Source organism: Myxine glutinosa, chromosome 6, assembly GCF_964187855.1.
Source record: "Myxine glutinosa chromosome 6, kmMyxGlut1.1, whole genome shotgun sequence".
Lineage (NCBI taxonomy): Eukaryota > Metazoa > Chordata > Myxini > Myxiniformes > Myxinidae > Myxine > Myxine glutinosa.
In genome coordinates this window covers 55,264,178-55,285,834 of record NC_136266.1, presented here as the reverse complement: position 1 = coordinate 55,285,834, position 21,657 = coordinate 55,264,178, and the positions used below count along the sequence as shown (strand labels likewise).

At 41.1% G+C, this 21,657-nt stretch overlaps 1 protein-coding gene across 3 annotated transcripts in view; it reads right to left on the bottom strand.

Moving 5' to 3' along the window:
• Positions 1–21,657, bottom strand: part of LOC144892609 (uncharacterized) — a 190,255-nt gene that overhangs the window by 6,000 nt on the left and 162,598 nt on the right. For all 3 annotated transcript variants that reach the window (XM_078779851.1, XM_078779850.1, XM_078779852.1), the window contains exons 26-27: positions 20,583–20,716; positions 7,093–7,227 (exon numbers count right to left, since the gene is read on the bottom strand). In XM_078779851.1, the coding sequence (XP_078635977.1) occupies positions 7,093–7,227; positions 20,583–20,716 (269 nt within the window). The remainder of the gene's footprint in view (positions 1–7,092; positions 7,228–20,582; positions 20,717–21,657) is intronic.

Below are 21,657 nucleotides of genomic sequence, written 5' to 3'. Positions count from 1 at the left end.
GTTCTTGTGCTATTCCACTCCCTTCATTTTATTTTATGCATATAAAGTCAAGACTCATGGAAGAAGTCCCTTTCCGCCTCGTGTACGTCCACCACAAATATGGAGGGGAGAATAGAAATGTGGAACTAGTTTTGTGAAAGCAAGTATATTAATGTAACCAAAAGGAACTGAAATGTCTTCTGATGCAAAAGGCTTTTGAGTATGAAGGAGGGAGTAAGTATTGGGATTTGAAGAAAGTGTTCTGGTTTGTGTGGAATCCAGACAAGTATGCGTTGACGTTGAATCCATAGACACTGTGATCCTTGTACAGGAGACAACAATGGCAGATGATACAGGCCGAACAAAGCCTGGGTATCAAAAATCACTATAGCAGCAGCCACGATTCACAAACATCACCATAACAGCTCAATGTTCCACCAACTGTCCTTCGATGCACTCACTCATTCTCTTTACAACGTGCCTCCATCAACCTTCTTATAATTTCCCAGCATTCTCTCTTGCTTTCTCTCTTCTGCCTCGATGGCAGACACAAAGCATTGACAATTACACAAAGTCAACACCCTCTATTGACAGACATTAACATTCATCATATTCCCAATTCTCTGACCCCCCTCTTCCAGGCCAATAAAACACCAAAAATAATTGCCGAAGCAGCAAAATCCCTTGCGCTGGTGCTCTTTGTAGATTGAAGAGTTGGGAATAATAGAGTAGACTGGCTGATCGAGCATGAAGTGCATGGAATGAAAAGGTGTTCAGTCAAATATCGGCCGAGCTATTATCCAGTGGCATGACTCAATCAACTAAGCGATGTTTGGATAGGATGAAGCTCAAATTTGTGTTGAAGACAATGAAGGATCACAACAGAAAGAAGTGGAGCAGCTCCAAAAAACAGTTATGTCCTTCACTCGACGCTATACGTACTTGGGAAGAGACATGTAGTGATCGCAACACATCAGCACTGTTGAAACTGAACAAAATACATTCAGAACACTTATTGGGTTTTTGAGGCTCTGTGAGAACCCCTAAAATATTGTCACGCAATTCCGCGCTAAAGTTTGCAACACCCGGAAAGCAGTGCTCTTAAATACGTGCTCAGATGGTCGATTAGGCCGAGGAGAAACACATTTTCTTAATCTTCCAATTGGTCTGACTTAGAGCCTAAATGCGCCTTGGAAGCAAATAAGTAACACCACCTTGATTCCAAACGATTAGTTGCAAGCATATAAATACAAAAACAATCACACACAATAAGAGGTAATCAATGATAACCTACTTGTAATGCTATGGGTCAGGAGGGGTACTATAAAGAAAGGGGGAGGAGCGGGGGATAAAATGGACATGGAAAAAAATTTAAAAGAATAAATTCGTGAGATAAAGGAAGGGTGCTGAGAGCAGGAAGGAAGAAAGAATGAGGATTGGGAAAAGCACGTCTGGGGAGAAATGAAAGATATTAACCACAGCTATTTGCAAAGCCAAGGCAACAAATGATAAGTATTCGAAGTGCCCTAGAAGCATTGACAACACAAACTCAACTGAGCCCTGAAGGTGTTCAAGCCACACAGACAGTCTCAGCTAGTGGTGGTACAGTCTCACGGAAAGAGCGAAGAAGCCTTGAGGATAGCAACAGCGCATAGTTTGATACAGTGGATCCAGGGGAGAGAGACTTGAGATCGTCAATAGTGTGTAGAATAGCACACTCAAACTGTAGACTGATGAATAGAGATGGAAACATCGCTGAACAACTACTCTTACAAGCCTGTGTTGGGCACAGTGCACACCGTTGTTTCCATGGCTGCCAGATGAACCAAGTTGAAAACTGGATGCAACTACTCTCATCTTGATTTGACTGCGGCATCTATCTCATTGCTCATCACTCTCTGACTATTCCCAAACCTCTTCAATTGCTGTCTCCGTGAACCCCTCCAACTCAAATGTCAATTGTTGTCAGCTGGTCCTATCAATGATCTTTCCCCCTGCTCCACCCACAGCCCCATTGTCCCTGTCTGAACCAGCTTACCAATCAGATGGCAGGTTACAAAAAGGGCGAGTTTTAATCAGCAATAGGAAACAGACATGCAAAAGCATGCTCAAATGTTCAGCTCGCCCCAGGTTTAAGGGAAAACGTCGGGATACATATGTATTAAAAAGCCCTGTGGTAAGTGTATTTATTTCTTTGTATTTATTTTATAAATGTAAGTGTATTTATTTCTTTGTATTTATTTTATAAATGTAAGTGTATTTATTTCTTTGTATTTATTTTATAAATGTAAGTGTATTTATTTCTTTGTATTTATTTTATAAATGTAAGTGTATTTATTTCTCTGTATTTATTTTATAAATGTAAGTGTATTTATTTCTCTGTATTTATTTTATAAATGTAAGTGTATTTATTTCTTTGTATTTATTTAATAAATGTAAGTGTATTTATTTCCCTGTCACGCAGGAAGTGACCTCATGTTCACGTAAGTGACGTCGCATTCATCATTGAAAGGGAGCACACGCAATATCAGTGTTATCGCCATTCACCATTTTGTTTCCATATGAATTTATGCCATCCAAAACTTTTACTACACGCATCTGAATTTGGGTTGATTGCATGACCATTACAGTTGTTTTCACAACGATAAACATTAGAGGTGAGATGCAAATAACTTTTATATATTAATAAAAAAATATGTAAAAAATAGTTTCAAAAAAAGACGTTGGTAATTTTTTTTTAGTAAAAGTGAGAGACATTAGTAAACCAGAGCAATGCAACTATTGCCAATATGCCTCTGCATAGTCCCACAATGGGTAGATGCCACACTGTGCTAAAAATAAACAAGTTTGATTCAAATCCCTTCAGCTTTTTGAAGTATCACATTTTCACCAGCTTTGACAGGTTTCACATTGATCGGTGAAGCGCTTTCAGAGAAGGGATTTTTTTGAAATATCAGCTTTCAAGCTAATATGGCTGCCACACATGACATATAACATGAAAAATGTGCACACTGCATATGTATATGGGTAGAGGACCACATTTGTGAAGTTTCGTGTTGTTCGGATAAGGATCGTTTTTCTATCCAAGATGGCTGCCAAACCACATGACCTATGATGTCATTATTTTCAAACTATATGCAACAATGGTGCTCGATGATATTTGTATAATTTCGCATCGATAGGGTAAGTGGTTTCAGAGATATAATTATTTAATATTTTCCTTCAATCCAATGCAACTACTCTGCAAATGATAAGTATTTGAAGTGCCCTAGAAGCATTGACAACACAAACTCAACTGAGCCCTCAAAGTGTTCAAGCCACACAGAAAGTCTCAGCTAGTGGTGGTACAGCCTCACAGAAAGAGTGAAGAAGCCTTGAGGCTGCCACACCATGTGACAAATGATGTTTTTGCGATCATCTTTTAATCACCATGCCTAGTCAATGACATACGTAAAGTGTCGAGTCAATCGATTTGGTGGTTTTGGAGAAGATGCTTTTATTAGGTTTTAGGTTATATCCAATATGGCTGCCAAATCATGTGACCTAATATGTCATAAATTTAATATTTCAATACAAATGGGTCATATATCATGTGCATGCGATTTCAGATTTTTAGGAAAAGGAATTCGATTATAACATTTTTGGCTGGTATACCACTTCACCTATGATGTCATCATTATCATGCTTTTGTTCGCCATTGGAAGTACTTGACAATGTGCCAAGTTTCAAATTTTTCCATTCAGCGGTTTCCGAGAAATACTTTTTTAATTATTTGCGTTTATTTCAAGATGGCTGCCATACCTATGACGTCACAATTGTGATTAAAACATTCTGCATGGGTGTCACTCCTACCCTGAAAGGTTCGTCTTAATCAGACATGTGGTTGCTGAGAAAAACGAGGTTCAGCTCATACGGACGGACGGACAACCCGAAAACATAATGCCTCCAGCCACCTTCGGGGCGGAGGCATAAAAAATATACACGGGTGAGTCATTTAACTGTCAATTTTTACTTTCACTGTTTTTTTTATTTAACAATATTCAATATTTCTTTGTACACACGTGGAGAGGTGCTAATTAATGGATGAAAGCGCAGAGGAGGGAGAAAAGAGATTGGCACGTGAGCGGAAGCGGAGGCAAAGATAGAGGTAGGATGAGGAGCAGGTGGCGGCAAGATGACAATTACAAGCAGAATACAGGGGAGTGCGGTGTGAGAACAAAAGCTACAATAAATATGTTTCTAAAATAATCATACTTTTCTTTATGAAACAAAAGTAAACATTCTTGTTATTTATATTGTGAGTGAGTTATATTCTTGAACAACTGTGGTGTGATTGGGGTGGGGGCAAAATAGCCCAATACAGGCAAAATAAAATCATCACACTTACTCTATGTTGCCCAACAATGTAATATGTGCATCCTTAATGGAATTATCTAGATGAAAAAACCCACGTCATTTCACAAATTATATCTAATAATTGTTCGAAAATAAATTATAATAAATTATAAAATAAACAAGCATTCTGAGTATTGCGCTGCAATACATGTCCCCTACCAAAGTTCAAAGTGCCATAACTTTGTCAAAAATGATCGAATATGCAAATTTATGCACGGTTGATGCTGGTTTTCAAACTTGATCTGAGGTATGCTGAGACACGTGTGTCACGCCTCGCCTCGTTGATAAGCCCGCAAGGTCGCTCCGTGCAGCGGCCTGCACGTATTGCACTGTGTGAATTATATAAATTATTACCAACTCACGGTCTGAGGTACTGGCGATTCAAGAGATATCCATTTTTTAAATATTTTCGTTTAATTAACGATATCTGCCAAACCACGTGCCCTATCGCAAATTCCAAAAGGACATTTTAGTGGACTGACATGCTGAACAGATCTGTGAAGTTTCCCCTCGATTGGATCAAAAATGAGGGAGGGGCTCGGTTTTAAAGGTTCATGCTTAAAAACGTCATAACTCTGAAACCATCAGTAATTTATTATATTTTTCGGTTCACGATCAATGACCGATGTGTATATATATATATTTTTTGCTCGGCTTGGCTCCGCCCTTCCCGAAAGCGCGCGGTGTCGCGCTGTTGACGTTCGCGAGACGAGACTGAGGACGCACAGTGCGGAAAGCACAAAAAACTGTCGGAAAGTCGGAAAATAAATCACAAAACTGTCGGAAAGCGTCTGTAAATGAAAATTAAGTAAAAAACCGCAATTGTGCCGTAAAAAAATTAAAAACCTCAATTGATATCTAGTATTTGAAAATTGTAATTTATATAACTGTAAACTGTGAAATAAAAACCTCAATGAAAATTTACGCTAAAAAAATGTAAACACGGCAGTAAAAAAAAACCAAAAAAACAAAACTTAATTGATATCTAGCATTTGAAAATTGTAATTTTTATAACTGTAAACTGAAATAAAAACCTCAATGAAAGTTTACGTTAAAAAACTGTAAACGCTCCCGTTAAAAAAAAAAAAAAAAAAAACTCAATTGATATCTAGAATTTGAAAAATGTAATTTATATAACTGTCTGTAAACTGTGAAATAAAAACCTCAATGAAAATTTACGTAAAAAAATGTAAATGCGTCATAAAAAAAAAAAAACCCTCAATTGATATCTAGAAGCAGGACGGTGATGCTTGCCTATAATCATAAAGCTTCTATTTATTATGTATCTATGTACGAAGCACAGTTTGTTATTTCTTACACAATGTGTAGGCATACCCGACGAGTGCAAGAATAATTACCATCTTTCATGGCGATATTCATTTCAAACAAGGCAAACAGTGTGCAGGCCTTGATGCTGCATCTTCCTCACTCATATAACACAATACAAAACTAGAAAGCATCTCAAAATGCAAAGCCCGGCCACGTCCACTTTGCCTCAAACTAAACTTGACGAAAACAAAAAAAAAGTACATTTTATTCATTAGTGTTCTCCATATTCTCATAATGTGTTGTTGAAAATTTGAGGACAAAAGCTCAAATGGTAAAAAAAAAAGTTATGGCCTGGACAGACAGACAGAATGATTATGTAACATTATCATTATTGTTGTATAATTCTTATTATGTACCATTTATCAGCACCCTTTTCATTTTCATAATCATCATTATTATTATCATCATCATCATTATTTACCATTGTAATTAGCATAATGTACCATGATAATTATTACGTATGTACCATTATCATAATGATTCATGTACTATTATTATTATCATCATTGTCACAATGATGATGTTCGATTATTATTATCATTCTTGTCATTATCATTATTATGCATCACTATCATCACCATTTTCATTATTATTGTTATCATTAGTATCATAATTTACAGGGACGGGCCGGAGCAACCACATTCCTGGAACTCTTCTTCAAGGAGAAAAACAATCCATGGTCTTGTTACTATGACTGTCCTTTCGCAATTTGACCCATTATTCATTATTTTTCTCCATATATTCTCATAATAAAGGTTTGTTGAAAACTTGATGACAAAGCTAAAACAATAGAAACATTACAATACAGACAGACACAATACAAGCAATTACAAACCCCCCCTTTTTTTTGTATACAAGATCGAGGCTCGTGTAAGAGCTAACATTAATCACAAAAAGACACATGAAACATAAGATAAAGGGAGCGGGAGACAAGATGGGGAGAGGGAGGGAAGCACACAAGTACAACATTTGAGAGCAGGGACATCGGGAGATCTGTGGGAGGGAGAGGGCTTTGGGGGGAGGAGGCACGGGAAATGGGTGTGGTGGGAGAGGTAAAAAAAAAAAACACGTGGACACTGCTAGGACTTCCAGGAAAGAAGTCGGAATTTCAGAAAAGTGGATCTGGGGTGAATAACGGGGGTAGAAAAGATCAAGGTTTTGGATGGGGGAAGACAAGAGATGGTGGTGGACAGCTGTTTTGAAGACCTGGAGGGAGGAGTGGGATTGAAGATAGTGAGGGAGTTTGTTCCAGAGGCAGGAGAAAAGAGGAATGAAAGAGGGAAGGTGAATAGAGAGTCTTGATGTATCCTGCTTAGTGGGTGGCATGAGAATCAGGCTTGTGGAAGCAAAACAAATGCCATTCCAATTGCTAGTAAAAACATAGCTTGCCTCTGTCCACAGTCGAACAAGATGTCCACTCGAGTTGTGATACTTTCCCCCGTCAGCACGTCGACCTCCACCTCTGCTGCTGTAACACCATACGAGTTGTACTGCGGGCCTTTGTTACGGTCATCCGGCCACACCCTGAACACACCACCATCGTACATCATCAAAATTATTACCCGGGAAAAAGAATAACGACGTGTGTCATGTACTTGATGTTTGCTCAAATAAAACACATATGCACAACACCACCACCACCACCACCACCACCACCACCACCACCGAGGTGATTCAAAAGTACCGAGTTAAATTGTGAATTTTCAATCGATTGTCTAACATTCTGATTCCGACCTCTTTTTATTTTTCAGATTAGCTGAATAGAAATGGCTGGTGGATGAAGTACGTCTTACCTGTTAACCATCAAGAAGCATCCAAGTGTTATCAAGTTGATTTCCAAAAAGTGAGAACTGGGCTACAGAAAAAGTGGTGTATAAAAGTTGATGCAACGACTTTGTTGGTCTTCCTCAGCTATGTTCACACAGATAATCCATAGCAAATCCAAGATTTAAAAAAATCTGTAGTACGGTTTTGGCATTCATATAAAATATTTAATACGGACTAAGTGGCAGGGAGCAAACTAATAGGTGTAACATGATGATGGGGGCCTGGATCCCACAATTACTGGGGTCATCCAGCATTGCCAAAGACAGCTCCGAGGTATCGAGTCAGCTTGGATAAAACGTTTGTGCTGTTTCATACAGACTTGGTTAGTACTAACAATCCATGGTCCTGGAAAGATTAACAAGTCAAAAGTACAAAATCCTCCTCTTGACCTACACAAAATCCTACAAGTCAAAAGAGAATCCAGTACAAAATGCTCCTCTTGACCTACAAAGCCCTCCATAACCTGGCCCCATCCTACCTGGCTGACCTCCTCTCCAGACACACTCCCACCCGCAACCTCCGCTCTGCTGGTACCAACCTCCTGACCCCCCCCCCCCCCATCCGGACCAAATTCAGATCCTGGGGGGACAGGGCCTTCTCCATCGCTGCTCCCACCCTCTGGAACTCACTACCTCACACCATCAGAGACCCCTCCTCACTCACCACATTCAAAACCACTCAAGACCCACCTGTTCAACACTGCATTTAACATTTAACCCACATCATTTAACCCCTGACTATCTCTTCTCCTTCTCCTTCCTTTTGCTTTGATTATTTACCTATTGATTTTTGTCCTTTTGCACTTGTTTTTTGTACTCTGTCAAAGCGTCTTTGGGCTTCTTGAAAAGCGCTATATAAAATAAATGTATTATTATTATTATTATTAAAAGCTACGACCTTCTAAATTGCGTTCACACACAGCTCCGCTCCCCAAACTTGGCATCGAATACAGACTCACATCTGTATGAACACACCTCATGTTAAAAAACACAAAATCATGTTCTATTTACAAACAATGTTAAAATCAAGAATGCGTTCGCTGCCATCACACTACATGGAATTCTAAGGAGTTCAGGAATGTTCTAAGGAGTGGGAATCTTTGGTTGTACAATAAAGCCTACAGCCAAAACTATACTCTTGTACATACAAGATGAAGAGTAACTTTCCTACCTCAATCATTTGACTTACTGGTTTCAGTGTTTCCTCCCCTATTTTTATTATTATGGATGTCCTATTTTTTTAGGTCAACATAGGCCAATAGGTCAACATAGGCCAAATTCCTCAAATTGTAAATTTTTATCCAATTAACTTAAAATTTGAAGACGATTTCCATATCCTGTCACTGAATTCAACCCCCAAATATTTTTGAGGTCAACATCGGCCAAAAGGTCAACATAGGCCAAATTTCTAAAATTGACAATTTTCATCCGATTAACTTAATTTGAAGACGAATTGCATATCAGGTCACATAGTTCAACCACAAATTATTTGTGAGGTCAAAAGGATGCTCTACCGAGTGCCATTCTCCTTTGCTCTCTTTTGCCAAATGTCACTCGATGAGTGATATTTCATCTCTTTGTCTGTCCATTTGTGTCGTTGTCGTTGTTGTGTGGGAGTGTCGTTGAAGCTGAAGGGAAAGGTGTATGCTGCATGTGTGAGAAGTGTTATGATTTATGGGAGCGAGACATGGGTAATGAACGTTGAGCAGCAACGAAGGTTGGAAAGGGTGGAAATGCGAATGGTTCGACGGATGTGCGGAGTATCGTTGAGAGAGAGGAAGACAAATGATGAATTGCGAAAGATGATGGGAATAGAGCCTGTGATTGATGCTGTGAAGAGGAACAGGTTGAGATGGTTTGGTCATGTGTTGAGGAAGGATGAAAGTGACTGGTTGAGAAGAGTGATGGAAATGAATGTAGAAGGAAGTAGAAGACGGGGAAGACCGAGAAAGACTTGGCTAAAGATGGTGGAAGAAGAAATGCGGGCAAGGGGGTTAACAAGGAGAGATGCAGAAAATAGGGCAAAATGGAGAAGATTGTCATGGGGACCGCAAGGCTAACCCCCGCTCTAGCAGGGAAAATGGCCTTTTAAAATGCATGTTGTGTTGTTGTTGTTGTCTGTCCATTTGTGAACAAGATATCTCAAAAAGTTGTGAACGGATTCGGACGAAATTTGGCAAAGATGTAGCGTATGTGACAAGGACGAAAGGATTCGATTTCGGTGAAGATCCGGATTCGAATGTGGCTACTATAATTTTTTGAGTGATTCTTCAGCATTGGGAGATAGGGCCAAAAACGATACATAGCAGGATATCTCAAAAAGTTGTGGACAGATTTGGACGAAACTTGGTGGACCGGCTGGGTGTCTGACAGGGACGATTCGATTCGATTTTGGTGAATATCTGTATATGGATTCGGATATGAGAATTATTTAATTCCTAAGTGATTCTTCACCATTGGGAGATAGAGCCAAAAACGATACATAGCAGTATATCTCAAAAAGTTATGCATGGATTTTGCCAAAACTTGTTGGACAGGTTGTGTGTGTGTGACAAAGAAGAATCGATTCAATTTTGGTGAATATCCTGACTCGGATCCAGCTAGTAGAATTTTGATTGTGATTCCAAAGTGATTTTTCACCTTTGGGTTATGTGGCCAACCAGGCGGAAGTATGCTCTCTACTGAGTGCCGTTCTAGTTTATACCTTGCTCTTCCATGAGCCTCGCTCCGGTAACACCAGAGCGAAGTCGATGGCACACCATCGCAAATCCCCACACTTCGTACCTAAAGCAAAGTTGAAAGATGGCATAAAGTTCCATCGGGATGAAGCAATATTAAATATCGAGTTAATTTTGTTTTCCTGTTTTGACCCAAGTGACCCCGAAGTCTCTACCCTTGGGGCATGAACCCGGGAATGAAATCCAAAAAATAAAGAAATAAATAAACTTTTATTCATCTGCCAATGATGATTGCATATACAAAGTTTCATTTTCAAAAATGTTAAAAAACGTGCCCATAATTGCATTTTTTGGTATTTGACCTGGTCTTGTACCATCTTGCCTTGTGGTAATCTACCCAGTTTGGTGAATGTCTACACAACTGTTGAGGAGGAGATAGACGGATAGACTGAATGATGGAGCCGATTACAATTTTTCAAAAAGCGTGGTGATAAAAAAAACAAAAAACAATGGAGTTTTGACGCAGTCATACAGAAGTGTTTCCAAGTAGAGCTGGACAGGAAAACCAGGAGAACAAAACATCTTGCTTTCATCCTTGAGATAAAAAAAAGAATAAAGCAACAAGGAAAAATGAAAGCGCTTAATATAATTCATTAAATAAATGTGTAATTATATGCAATAAAAGCAATAAAATAAATTAGTTACATGTTAATTGCAGATGAATTTTCCACAAACAGACCACCAAATAATTGAATGGAGATTGCAAGACGACATGGAGATGACAATCAATAAAGTTGCACATCATGGTAACAGATGACCAGTTTGGCGTTCAAGCATCATTGCAAACCTTTGGACCCATTTCTCATTATGGATGTCTGCAATTGTTGTTGACTAGTTATAACTGCCAATAAATAAATATAGAATCAGAAGGCAGGAGATAGATTTGGATGGGAATAAACAATGTTGCTCCAAACCAAATAACACCTGGTTTACAAGTAATGACAGTTTACATAAGTTGTTCGATGCAAGCAGTTTATATAAGGTTGCCTATAATAAAACAAGAAAGAGCAATCAGAGATGGCAGACCCTCACCAGGATGTGTTTTTAGTGGTTTTAAGGCTTTTGTGTGAAAACAATTTTTTTCCAAGATGGCGCCCATACCATGTGACATGTGACGTCATAATTAGCATAAAGAATTCTACAGGAGGAGGTGCACCGATGGTGAAAATTTCCTGTCAATCGGACCGACAGTTGCAGAGAAAATCATATTTATTCTGTGCGGACAAACAGACGGACTCAATGCAATACCCTCTCCTCTAGCTAGGGTAAAAAGACAGTGAAACATGATCTCACAACCAGGAAGAAAATTTTATGGCAAGCCATGGTCATTTGGTGTGGGGGGTGGGGGGGGGGGTGGGAAACCCCCCAAACAATGTTCATCAAGGAGAAATAGTTTTTGTTATTGAAATAGAAATAATAGAAATAGTTGTTTCTGCCGTATCAGACACCGTATCCCTGCGGTAAGAGCGTGACCAAGGGTTGGCGTCAGGAAGGGCATCCGGCCATAAAAACATTGCCTCAAACAGGGAACCATGATTGTCATGGGGCCCGCAAGGCTAACCCCTGCTCCAGCAGGGAAAATGGCCTTAAAATGATCATTCTATTCTATATTTGCCAAAGGGGGCAATACCACCTATTAGAGCCAAGGGTGTACTTACTTTTTCCACATGCGAAATTTACATTCATGTTTATTTAAATTATACAATGGACTACAAAATGTAAATGTTTCATGATATTTGTTAGATTATATCACCTTTATCTATCAATATTGTTGAAATGAAGATCAAATACCTGTATATTGAAATATGTTGAAAAAGTCAAAACTTTACATGGGATGTACTTACTTTTTCACGTGACTGTAGACCTCTTGGAACAGTATCCAGAAGACCACTGCTCCTCAAACCTCTCACACAGCATTATTGACAACATTGCATGACCGCCAACACGATGCAAGTTGTCAATGCAGCACTTCAGGATTACGGCATCGCTCACATTCTTTGTCTGTTTGTTTGTGAGCAGGATATCTCTCAAAAGGTTGTGGATGAATTCGGATGAAGGTTGGTGGAGATGTTGGGTGTGTGACAAGGACTAATCGATTCGATTTTTGTGAAGGTCCAAATACGGACACGAAAGTATTTTTTATTATTTTTTTTAGAAATTAAAAACAAACAAAAAAAAATGTAAGAATTTTTTTCCTTTTTTAAGCGATTCTTGACCATTCAGTGATAGGGACAAAAACGATATACATGATGATATTTCAAAACGTTATGGACGACATCTGACAAAACTTGGCGGATGAGTTGGGTAAGTGACAAGAACAAGCCTATTAGCTTTTGGTTCAGATCCGGATCCAGATCTGACCTATCAGTGGGCTACAAAACGTAAATGTTCAGCCTGCGGAGGCATAATCTGTACCGAGTGTCGTTCTAGTTTGTCTGTTTCTTTCTTTGTCTCTTTTTATGTTTCGTTGTCTATATTTCCACACAAAACTTGAGTAGATGTATCAATTACATTATATGCGTTAGAACGCCAAGACCCTCAAAGACCATTTAGACCCTTTACAACCCTAAGACCCCTAAAAGCCCCCCCCCCCAATACTCTATGATCTTTAAAACCCTTTAGAATCCCCAACACCCCTGAGAACCTTTAAGACCCTAAAGACCCCCTTTTAACTCTAAGACACTGTAGTAGACCCTATAAAGATCCCCTAAGACCAAAAAACCCTGTTACACCCTTTAGAACTCTTGACCTCCAAGACTCCTTTCTACCCTTTATATGCTTTTAGACCTTCACACTTTTCAGACCTCTTTAACCTTTAGACCCTTTTCATGTTTTAAGACCCTTTATACTGCTTCAGACAATTCCAACCATTTAGACCTTAAATTACATCATTTAGACCCCTTTGACCATTTTAGACCCTTCAGACCCTTCAGACCCGTAGACCTTTCCACCTTTCCAATTTTTCAGTCCTTTCACCTTTACAACTAGAGACTAGACCATTTCGACTTTTTATTTGCAATAAACAACCTTCCATTTATTATATCCTTCCATTTATTTGCCACACAAAATACACACAAAACAAGTCGTGGCGAGGGTCTACGATCTCTGATTGCTCTTTCTTTATAGTTAAGTTTGTCATGGTGTCAAGGACACCCGGATTCGTTTTCTTTATTCATTATTATTGTTTTGACTGATCGCCTCTTGCGGCCATGCTCTCTTCCCTTCTCCCCCACCCCATTCATGGTAAGTAAATCCTCTGGTAATCAGCACAAACCAGCACAACACGCTAAGTTAATCAGCATATACCCGCAGATGGGTCAATTGGGAATCTGCACAATAAGGTGCCATTATTTAGAAACGAACTGACCTTCGGCTCGCTCGACCAATCCAGAAGGGCAGATTCATTATGGCCGGGAGATTCTCTATTGTCGGTGCATACACAAATTAAGGGCAGAAGTGGGACCTCTTTCGCTCTTCTCGCCTGGTGGACGCCCTGATCTTTGGAGACCCCATTGACCGCAACAATATCACGTTTGCTTTTGCATGTACAAATCAATGTGCTGCTCCTCCTCAAACAGAATCTTTGTGCTATAAAATTAATACGAGCCCCAAAGCATTGTTACTTCATTTTTGTTAGGAAGTGCATGTGTGTGATAAAAAAAAGAAAGGTGCGTGTAAATTACCATAAAATACAATAAATAAATGAAGAATAATTTACAATAACAATGGGGGAAAATAATTTTTTTGATGAAGCATTGAAATAACTAAATTTTAAAACATCTTAAATAGGCCTTAGGGTACATTAAGATGCTACCAAGTATAAGCCAGTGAGTTTGCTTCCAATTTCAAGCAAAGTTAAGACTCCCAGTTTCAAACTTCCCGATATGCGACCATCAGTTTGGATTCTATCCCGGTCACAACTATGGACATGTGCCTGCTCCTTCCTCAGCAAATGTTGGAGGTCCTCAATCTCAATCAAGGGGTTAGGACCTCTACCTAGACATATCTCGGGCATATGACAGAATGGCATCAGACTCTGCTGGCCAAATGATCTACCTGTAACATAGAAGGTAACCTTCATTCCTGCATTTTTTTTTTATTTTTTTATTTTTTGTATACAAGATCGAGGCTCGTGAAAGAGCGAACATTAATCACACAGAAAGACAAACCGACACATAAAACATATAACATCGGGAGCTGTAGACAAGATGGGGAGAGAGGGGGAAGGACACAAACACAACATTTGAGAGCAGGGACCGAGAGACATGGAGACATCGAGAGATCTGAGAGAGGGCGAGGGCTTTGGGGGCGGGGGCATGGGAAGGGGGCGGTGGGAGAGGTATAAAACATATGGACACTGCCAGGACTTCCAGGAAAGAAGTTGGAATTTCAAACAAGGTGGATCTGGGGTGAATTAGCGGGGGTAGAAAAGATCAAGGTTTTGGATGGGGGAAGATAAGAGATGGTGGTGAACAGCTGTTTTAAAGACCTGGAGGGAGGAGTGGGATTGAAGGGAGTGAGGGAGTTTGTTCCAGAGGCGGGAGAAAAGAGGAATGAAAGAGTGAAGGTGAGCAGAGAGCCGAGATTTCGGCAGTTTAACCATCAGAGGGTTGCTGGCAGATCTTGTGCGACCTGTAGGAATATTTGGGGGACAGAGCACAGAGAGAGCTGGGGGTGCAAGGCCGGAGAGGAGTCGGTAGAAGACAGAAAGACCACCTACCTGCCTGCGGTGAGTGAGTGAAAGGCCCTCAGAGATAGCTTCATCGCGGGAGATTCCAATAATTCTGAAAGCTTTGGTTTCAACAGCGTGAAGCCGAGCTAGGTGTGAGGCAGGAGCACCGGCCCATAGGGGAGAACAGTATTCCATTGAGCTGCGGATGAAAGCCTTGTATGTGGTGAGGAGCTCAGGTGTGCCGAGGAAGGACTTCGCACGACGGAGGATGCCCAGTCGGCGACTGGCTTTGGAGGCCAGCTTGGAAATGTGGTTTTCCCAAGAAAGATCATGGCAGATAGTGAGACCCAAAATCTTGAGCGACAGAACTTCTTGGAGAGGATTGTTGAGAAAGTAGATGGGAGGGTTGTCCAGTCGATCTTTTCGGAGAGACATAGTAAGTGTGAGATTTGTCAGGATTGAAAGACATGTTCCACTTGTTTGACCAGTCTGTGATTTTGTCCAGGTCTTCAGAGAGTGAGGAGGCAGCAGACTGCCGATCTGAGGGAAGAGGAATGGAGCGGCAGAGAGTGGAGTCATCAGCAAAGAGATAGAGAGGATTTTCGAGAGAGTCAGAGAGATCATTGATGAAGACCAGAAAAAGCACGGGGCCCAGAACACTGCCTTGGGGAACTCCAGCCTGAACAGGAAGAGGAGATGAGAGAAACCCATTCAGGGCCACACGTTGACGACGAATAGAGAGGAAGTCCGCCAGCCATGCGTGGAGATTTCCATGGATACCAAAGGAGGAGAGTTTGGTGAGCAGAGCGGGGTACCAGACCGTGTCGAAGGCACGTGATATGTCGAGGGAGACAGCTCTAATTTCCTGTTTGGCATTGAGGACCTCCATCCATTGTTGAGACAGCAGAAGCAGCATGTCCAGAGTAGAGTGACCTGGTCTGAAACCAAATTGATGATCAGAGATCAAGCCATTGGAGAAGAGGAAAGATTTCATATCCGAAGCAATGATGGATTCCATGACTTTGCTGATAATTGGGAGAAGGCTGATTGGTCTGTAGTTGCTAGGATCTGTTTTTGCACCTTTTTTGTGCAAAGCGGTGATGTTGGCTGATTTCCAAGCAGATGGCAGTTGACCTTGAGCAAAAGAGAGGGTGAAGAGAACAGAGAGAGGGTGAGATAGAGCAGCAGAGCAGGATTTTAGGACCCGTGGGCTGATGCCGTCGGGTCCAGTTGCAGAATCAGAGTCGAGGGTTGACAGAAACTTTTCCACCTTGTCAGGAGGAAAGGACACGGAGTCCAGGAGCAGCAGGGTACGACTGGGTATGGTGGGTACAGAGAGGGATGGGTTTGGGACACAAGATTTAGAGGCAAACACAGAGTTGAGGCATTCAGCTTTTTCACGTGCGGAGTCAGCTGTGTAGCCGTTTGAGGTAAGGGAGGGGATGGAGGGGGAACAAACACCAGAAACGGATTTGACCAGACGCCACCAGGATTTGGAAGAGGGAGACAGATAAGAGAGTTCGGTCTTGAGAACGGAGAGATATTGTTTCCTGGCTCTCCTGAGGGTGGACACACACTTGTTTCGGGCTTTGTGAAAGGAAATGAGATTTCCTTCCGTTGGATTTGCTTTCCAGGAGACGAAGGCAAGTTGTTTCTGGGCAACAGCCTCACCACAAGATTCCGTGTACCATGGACGGGAGGAAGGGTATGACAACTGAAGACGAGATGGGATAAATCTGTGCATGAGAGAGAGCAATTTACTTTAGAGCTGTCTCCTCTATTTCAGCTATTATATTCCTCACTTCTCCGATCTATGGTACCACCTTCCACAAGCTCTTCTGACTCGCTCTTCCCTCCAGGAGTTCAAAAGCAGGCAGTGCACCACCCCATGTCATCTTCCATCCTGACCCATGATCTTCATTACATCTCTTAACCCTTCATAACCCAACCCTCTTGCTGATTTCAGTTTGCTCATTTGCTCTCTCCCACTCTCTCCCTCCTGTTTGTTTATTTATTTTTGCTCTGCTAACCCACTGTCTATCTTAACCTTGCTCTTTTATGAGCCTTGCTTGTGGGAAAACAAGAAAATAAAGTGGTTTCTAGAGGGGAAATCCGTTACAATGATAGTTTCTACAATTCAGGAGACGACGATGGTTCACGAGCGAGCGGTATTCATTGACAAAGGACGGACTATCAAGTCGATCGTCACGATCGTCACGATCATCGACGATTGATGCATCAAATCAGGACCATAATCAGTTATAGTTAGCTACACAATACCGAAAATTCGGTTCGATTCCGACAACTTTGAAAATTTGACCTTTGTGACCTTCAAAGGTCAAAGGTCGAAGATTCTGAAATTTGTTGGAAAACTTGTATTTCATGATGTATGTGATAATATAAGATCATGTACGACATTTCACCCTATCAGGAAGCAAAAACAATAATAAAACCATCAAAAATAGACTTTTCTAAATTTCCTGACCTTGTGACCTTGACCTTGGGGCGAAAATGAAAAATCGAGCTCTGTGGGGCTAGACACATGACATTGGCCTAACCAAATACCAAAACCCCTGTCAGATTCCACCAAACCCCTCGGAGAAGATGTAGCTTGAACTCGATTACCCCTTAAAAAGACATCTTTTTCAGGCGTGGCTCCGCCCACAATGGGCGCAATACGCCCACTCTAGGCAGGACACAACTAGATCATGATATCAACCTCCCACCCAAGTTTCATCAAGACTGGATGATATCATCGGGTAGTTATGCTGCGGACAGACAGACAGACAGACACACACCCATGACGAATATAGTCGTCACTGTTTGATAACTCGTGAACCAATATTTGAACAAGAGAGAGAATGGCTTTGCAATACATCTCCCCTACCAGGTTTCAGTTAAATGTGTTAAAGGATAAGTAAGGGGAAAAGTCCGGAAAACTTACCATTGTATAATATGTGATATTTTCTAAGTCCAAAAAGGCCATAACTCCGTGAAAAATTGGTGAAACGCTCCAAAACTTAAACTTGGTCTGTAACTTATCATCTTACTATAACTCACCGTCCGTCCGTCTGTCTGTCTGTCCATTCGTTCGAAGGTACCACAAAAACGGCTGAACCGATCGCAACGATATTTTGGGTGGGTAATCCTAGGACCCCCTGGAGTAAAATAGGCTATATTGTTTTTCCAATTTTTCCAAGTTTTCCAATTTTCCCAAACACGATGGAATAATATTTACCGATATGAACAGTGATGTGGCTTTTGTTGAAATTCTACGTACCAGGAGAGAGTAGATCGACTCCTGACGAACTCTTCCTATATAAACGTGCGGCTCCGAAGTAACACGGCAGCGTGTGCAAAGCGACTGAGAAACAGGTGTAGCAGCCGCTTCCGTATTACAGATTGCCGAATCTTGCGCACTGTGTGTGTGCGCAATTGTGCGCAATCAGTGCGCAATTGCGCACTCTTCACACATAAACGTGTGACTGAGAAAGATGTGTAGCGGGCGCTTCCGTTTTACAGAATTCAATCTTTTTACAAAATGGGCGCCATGTACTGTTTAGATTTTGATGATTTGAGTGTGATATGATTCAACGGATGTTTATATGAATCGTTTAAAATAAAAAAGCCTTCAATTTCTGATATTTTGCCTTTTCATTCGGGCATCCCAATTGAAGCCCCGCCCACAGGGCGGGTACCGTTGCTAGTACATAATAAAGCAATGTACCAAGTTTCAGTTGAATATGTCAAAGGAAATGGAAAAAAGTGCAGAAAACAACAGGTGAGATGGACAGACAGAGAGCAAATCTATCATCCCCTCTGGGTAGGAGACCAATAACAGCTTGATTCAGTGGTCAGCAAAATGGACGTGCTTGGTTAAGCCACTGCCTGGTGTTGGTTTGTATGCAGCCTGGTGCAGTTTGGCTGCATCATTTTCTGGGGGCACGGCAGTGCCGCTGATGCAATGCAAGCTGGTACTCATTTTGCTGACTGGTCGACCAAGCACAAGTGCAGTAGCCATTGAACGAGTGTGTGAATCATTTCAACAAAGTCCCAGAAAATCAAATGAGAATCCAGAAAACTGGGACTACCAACCACCACTGTACACAGGATATTGCATAAAAGACTGAAGCTTTATGCCTACAAGGTGCAGATTCTGCAGCAACTCAAACCAAACGATGGACCCAAACGCAAGGCATTTGCCTTGGAAATGCTCAGTCGCATAGAAGATGACAAAGATTACCTGAAAAGGTCATGTTCACAGACGAAGCTTGCTTTCATGTATCGGGGAAGGTCCACCGGCACAATGGGAGGATCTGGGGCTCTGAAAACCCTCACGTGGTCATTGAACACATGTGACAGTCCAAATGTCAATGTGTGGTGTGGCTTTCTGCATGACAACTTTGTGGGTCCGTTTTTCTTTGGAGGTTACAGTGACCTCAATAATTTACATGAACATGTTGGAAGGATTCGCCTTCCCACAGATTGAAGACCTGCAACCTCATATCATTTTTCAACAGGACGGCGCTCCCCCTCATTGGGCCTTAGTCGATCGAGCCTTCCTGAATGAAAAGTGTTCAGGTTGCTGGATTGGCCGAGACGGACCAACCGCCTGGTCATCACGATCACCAGACATAAACCCCCTTGATTTTTTTCTGTGGGGGTTTGTCAAAGATGTCTACAACATCAAGGTGGCAAACCTGCAGGATTTTCGTTCTCGGATCACAGGTGCATGTGCACTGGTGGATGCAAACATGCTGAGCCGAACAAGGCAATAACTCGTGTACCGCCTCGATGTCCTGGCGTGACAAATGGAGCTCACATTGAAGTGTATTGAGGGTGTGCACAAAACTGTATGGGTTTCTGGAACATATAAACCAAAGGGTGTCTTAGCATCATTTGTGGTTCAAAATACAGTAACAATAAATGTTGGCCATGTCTTTTTGGAACCCTGTACATTAAACCCTCTAGCAAGAAATGCAAACATCTGTAGGTAAAGCTACAAGTAGAAGGTTTGAAGAGCGGGGTTGCATTGCCTGGTTGAATGACTATCTGGATACAAAACTGATGTTGTAAACCCAGTAATGTAGACCCACGACCAGGGTTGTAGACCCACTGTTTGGAGAGGTTCTGTGGTGAAAGAGTCGAAGCCTCTGAAGAACAGGGGCCAGCTGATAATCCAGGCTGTCGGAAAATCTATTAATTGCTTCGAAGGTGATAATCACACTGCTGGATAACGAGTAAAATATGCAATAATTCTACATACATCAAATTTGTTTTTTAATTTACACGGTTCATATATAAAAGACTTTCATAGACGATGCAATGTCGCAATGCAGCCAATACTTTCTATTAGATAAATAAGCCTCAAATTTACACCAACACAGCCAAAGGAATATGGTTTCTCCAAACAGCAACTTAGTCATTTCCAATCTCAGAAAACACCATCATATGGTTAAACAGTCGTGTTCAGAGGATTTGCAATGATACCAATGTGTTCAATGAGAAGGGAGTCCTTTGAAACAACCATTTTTGTTGGCAGACCCTGTAAACCACGAAAGATTACAAACATTGCCAACCAAATAAAAATAAAAACAAACACGTTGGGGCGGCCCAACGTGGGGTTAACATAATCATCCATACCAGTGCTGTGCTCTGAGGTTGATCTTCTTGTTAAAGCAGGCTTTTACCAATTCCAGCCATGTTGGGTTTGGAGGAAGCGATTCCCGAACAGGGTCCATAAGCCGTCTCAGTTCATCACAGCAGTTCTGCACTGCCTGGACAGGTACGACCAAAGTCACATTAGTTTTCGCCCGGGTCAGTGCTCCAAGCGCACAGCCTGTGGCTGCCATCACCCGATACTTCAAGGGCACCTTGTTTGGTATAACAAAATTGCTGTTCAGATCAACAGGTTTACCGAAAATTTTAACTTTTTTAATATTTGAGGGCAGTCACCAACACCGTCCTCCATTAGGTTACTGTTTTGGGACTTTCACTAGCAAAATATTATGAAGGCAAAAGGTGCAATCCGTAACCTTCTGGTAAAATTCAGCTGCCTTGCCAACTTGCTCCCTCAACTCCATCGTCAATTACAACACTACATTAGTCATGCAACACAAGTAAACATGCAACAGGTAAAAGAGAGGGAACACACATAAATGGCAGATATAGTCCATGCGCAATGGAACAAGACCGAGTGGTGACAAAAAGTACATAGATTAGAGCAGATCTGAGAATGAATGATCTATGTTAACGTAGATCTACATGCAGATGGATGGATGAATGGGGTGGGTGCAGGCGAGTCCAAAAATTGTTTGGTCCTTGGAAAACAAGCAGGATCGCTCCATAAAGTGATGAAGATGTGACGACACCAGGAAACAAGTTACATTTTGCAGGCATGATATTCTGGACATGGAGAGTGCACTTAATCAAAATAGGTGATAAAAGAAAGATGACAAATTTAGTAAATTGCTTGTCAGTACAGTATTCATTTGCCACATCCCAATTATAAGTACAGTATATACAACTATGGGTTATTCCCTCGAGAGTAGAGTGAAAAAAAAAAAAAAAAAATGAAAAGAGCACAAGAAAATGGTAACATTCCACCTGGATGCTTGAAAAGTTAACCTGAACAAAGACTTTTCTTAAATAAACTTTCCTATCAAATGTCGAATTTAAACCACACAATATAAATTTGTGAGAGCATAATCATCACTGG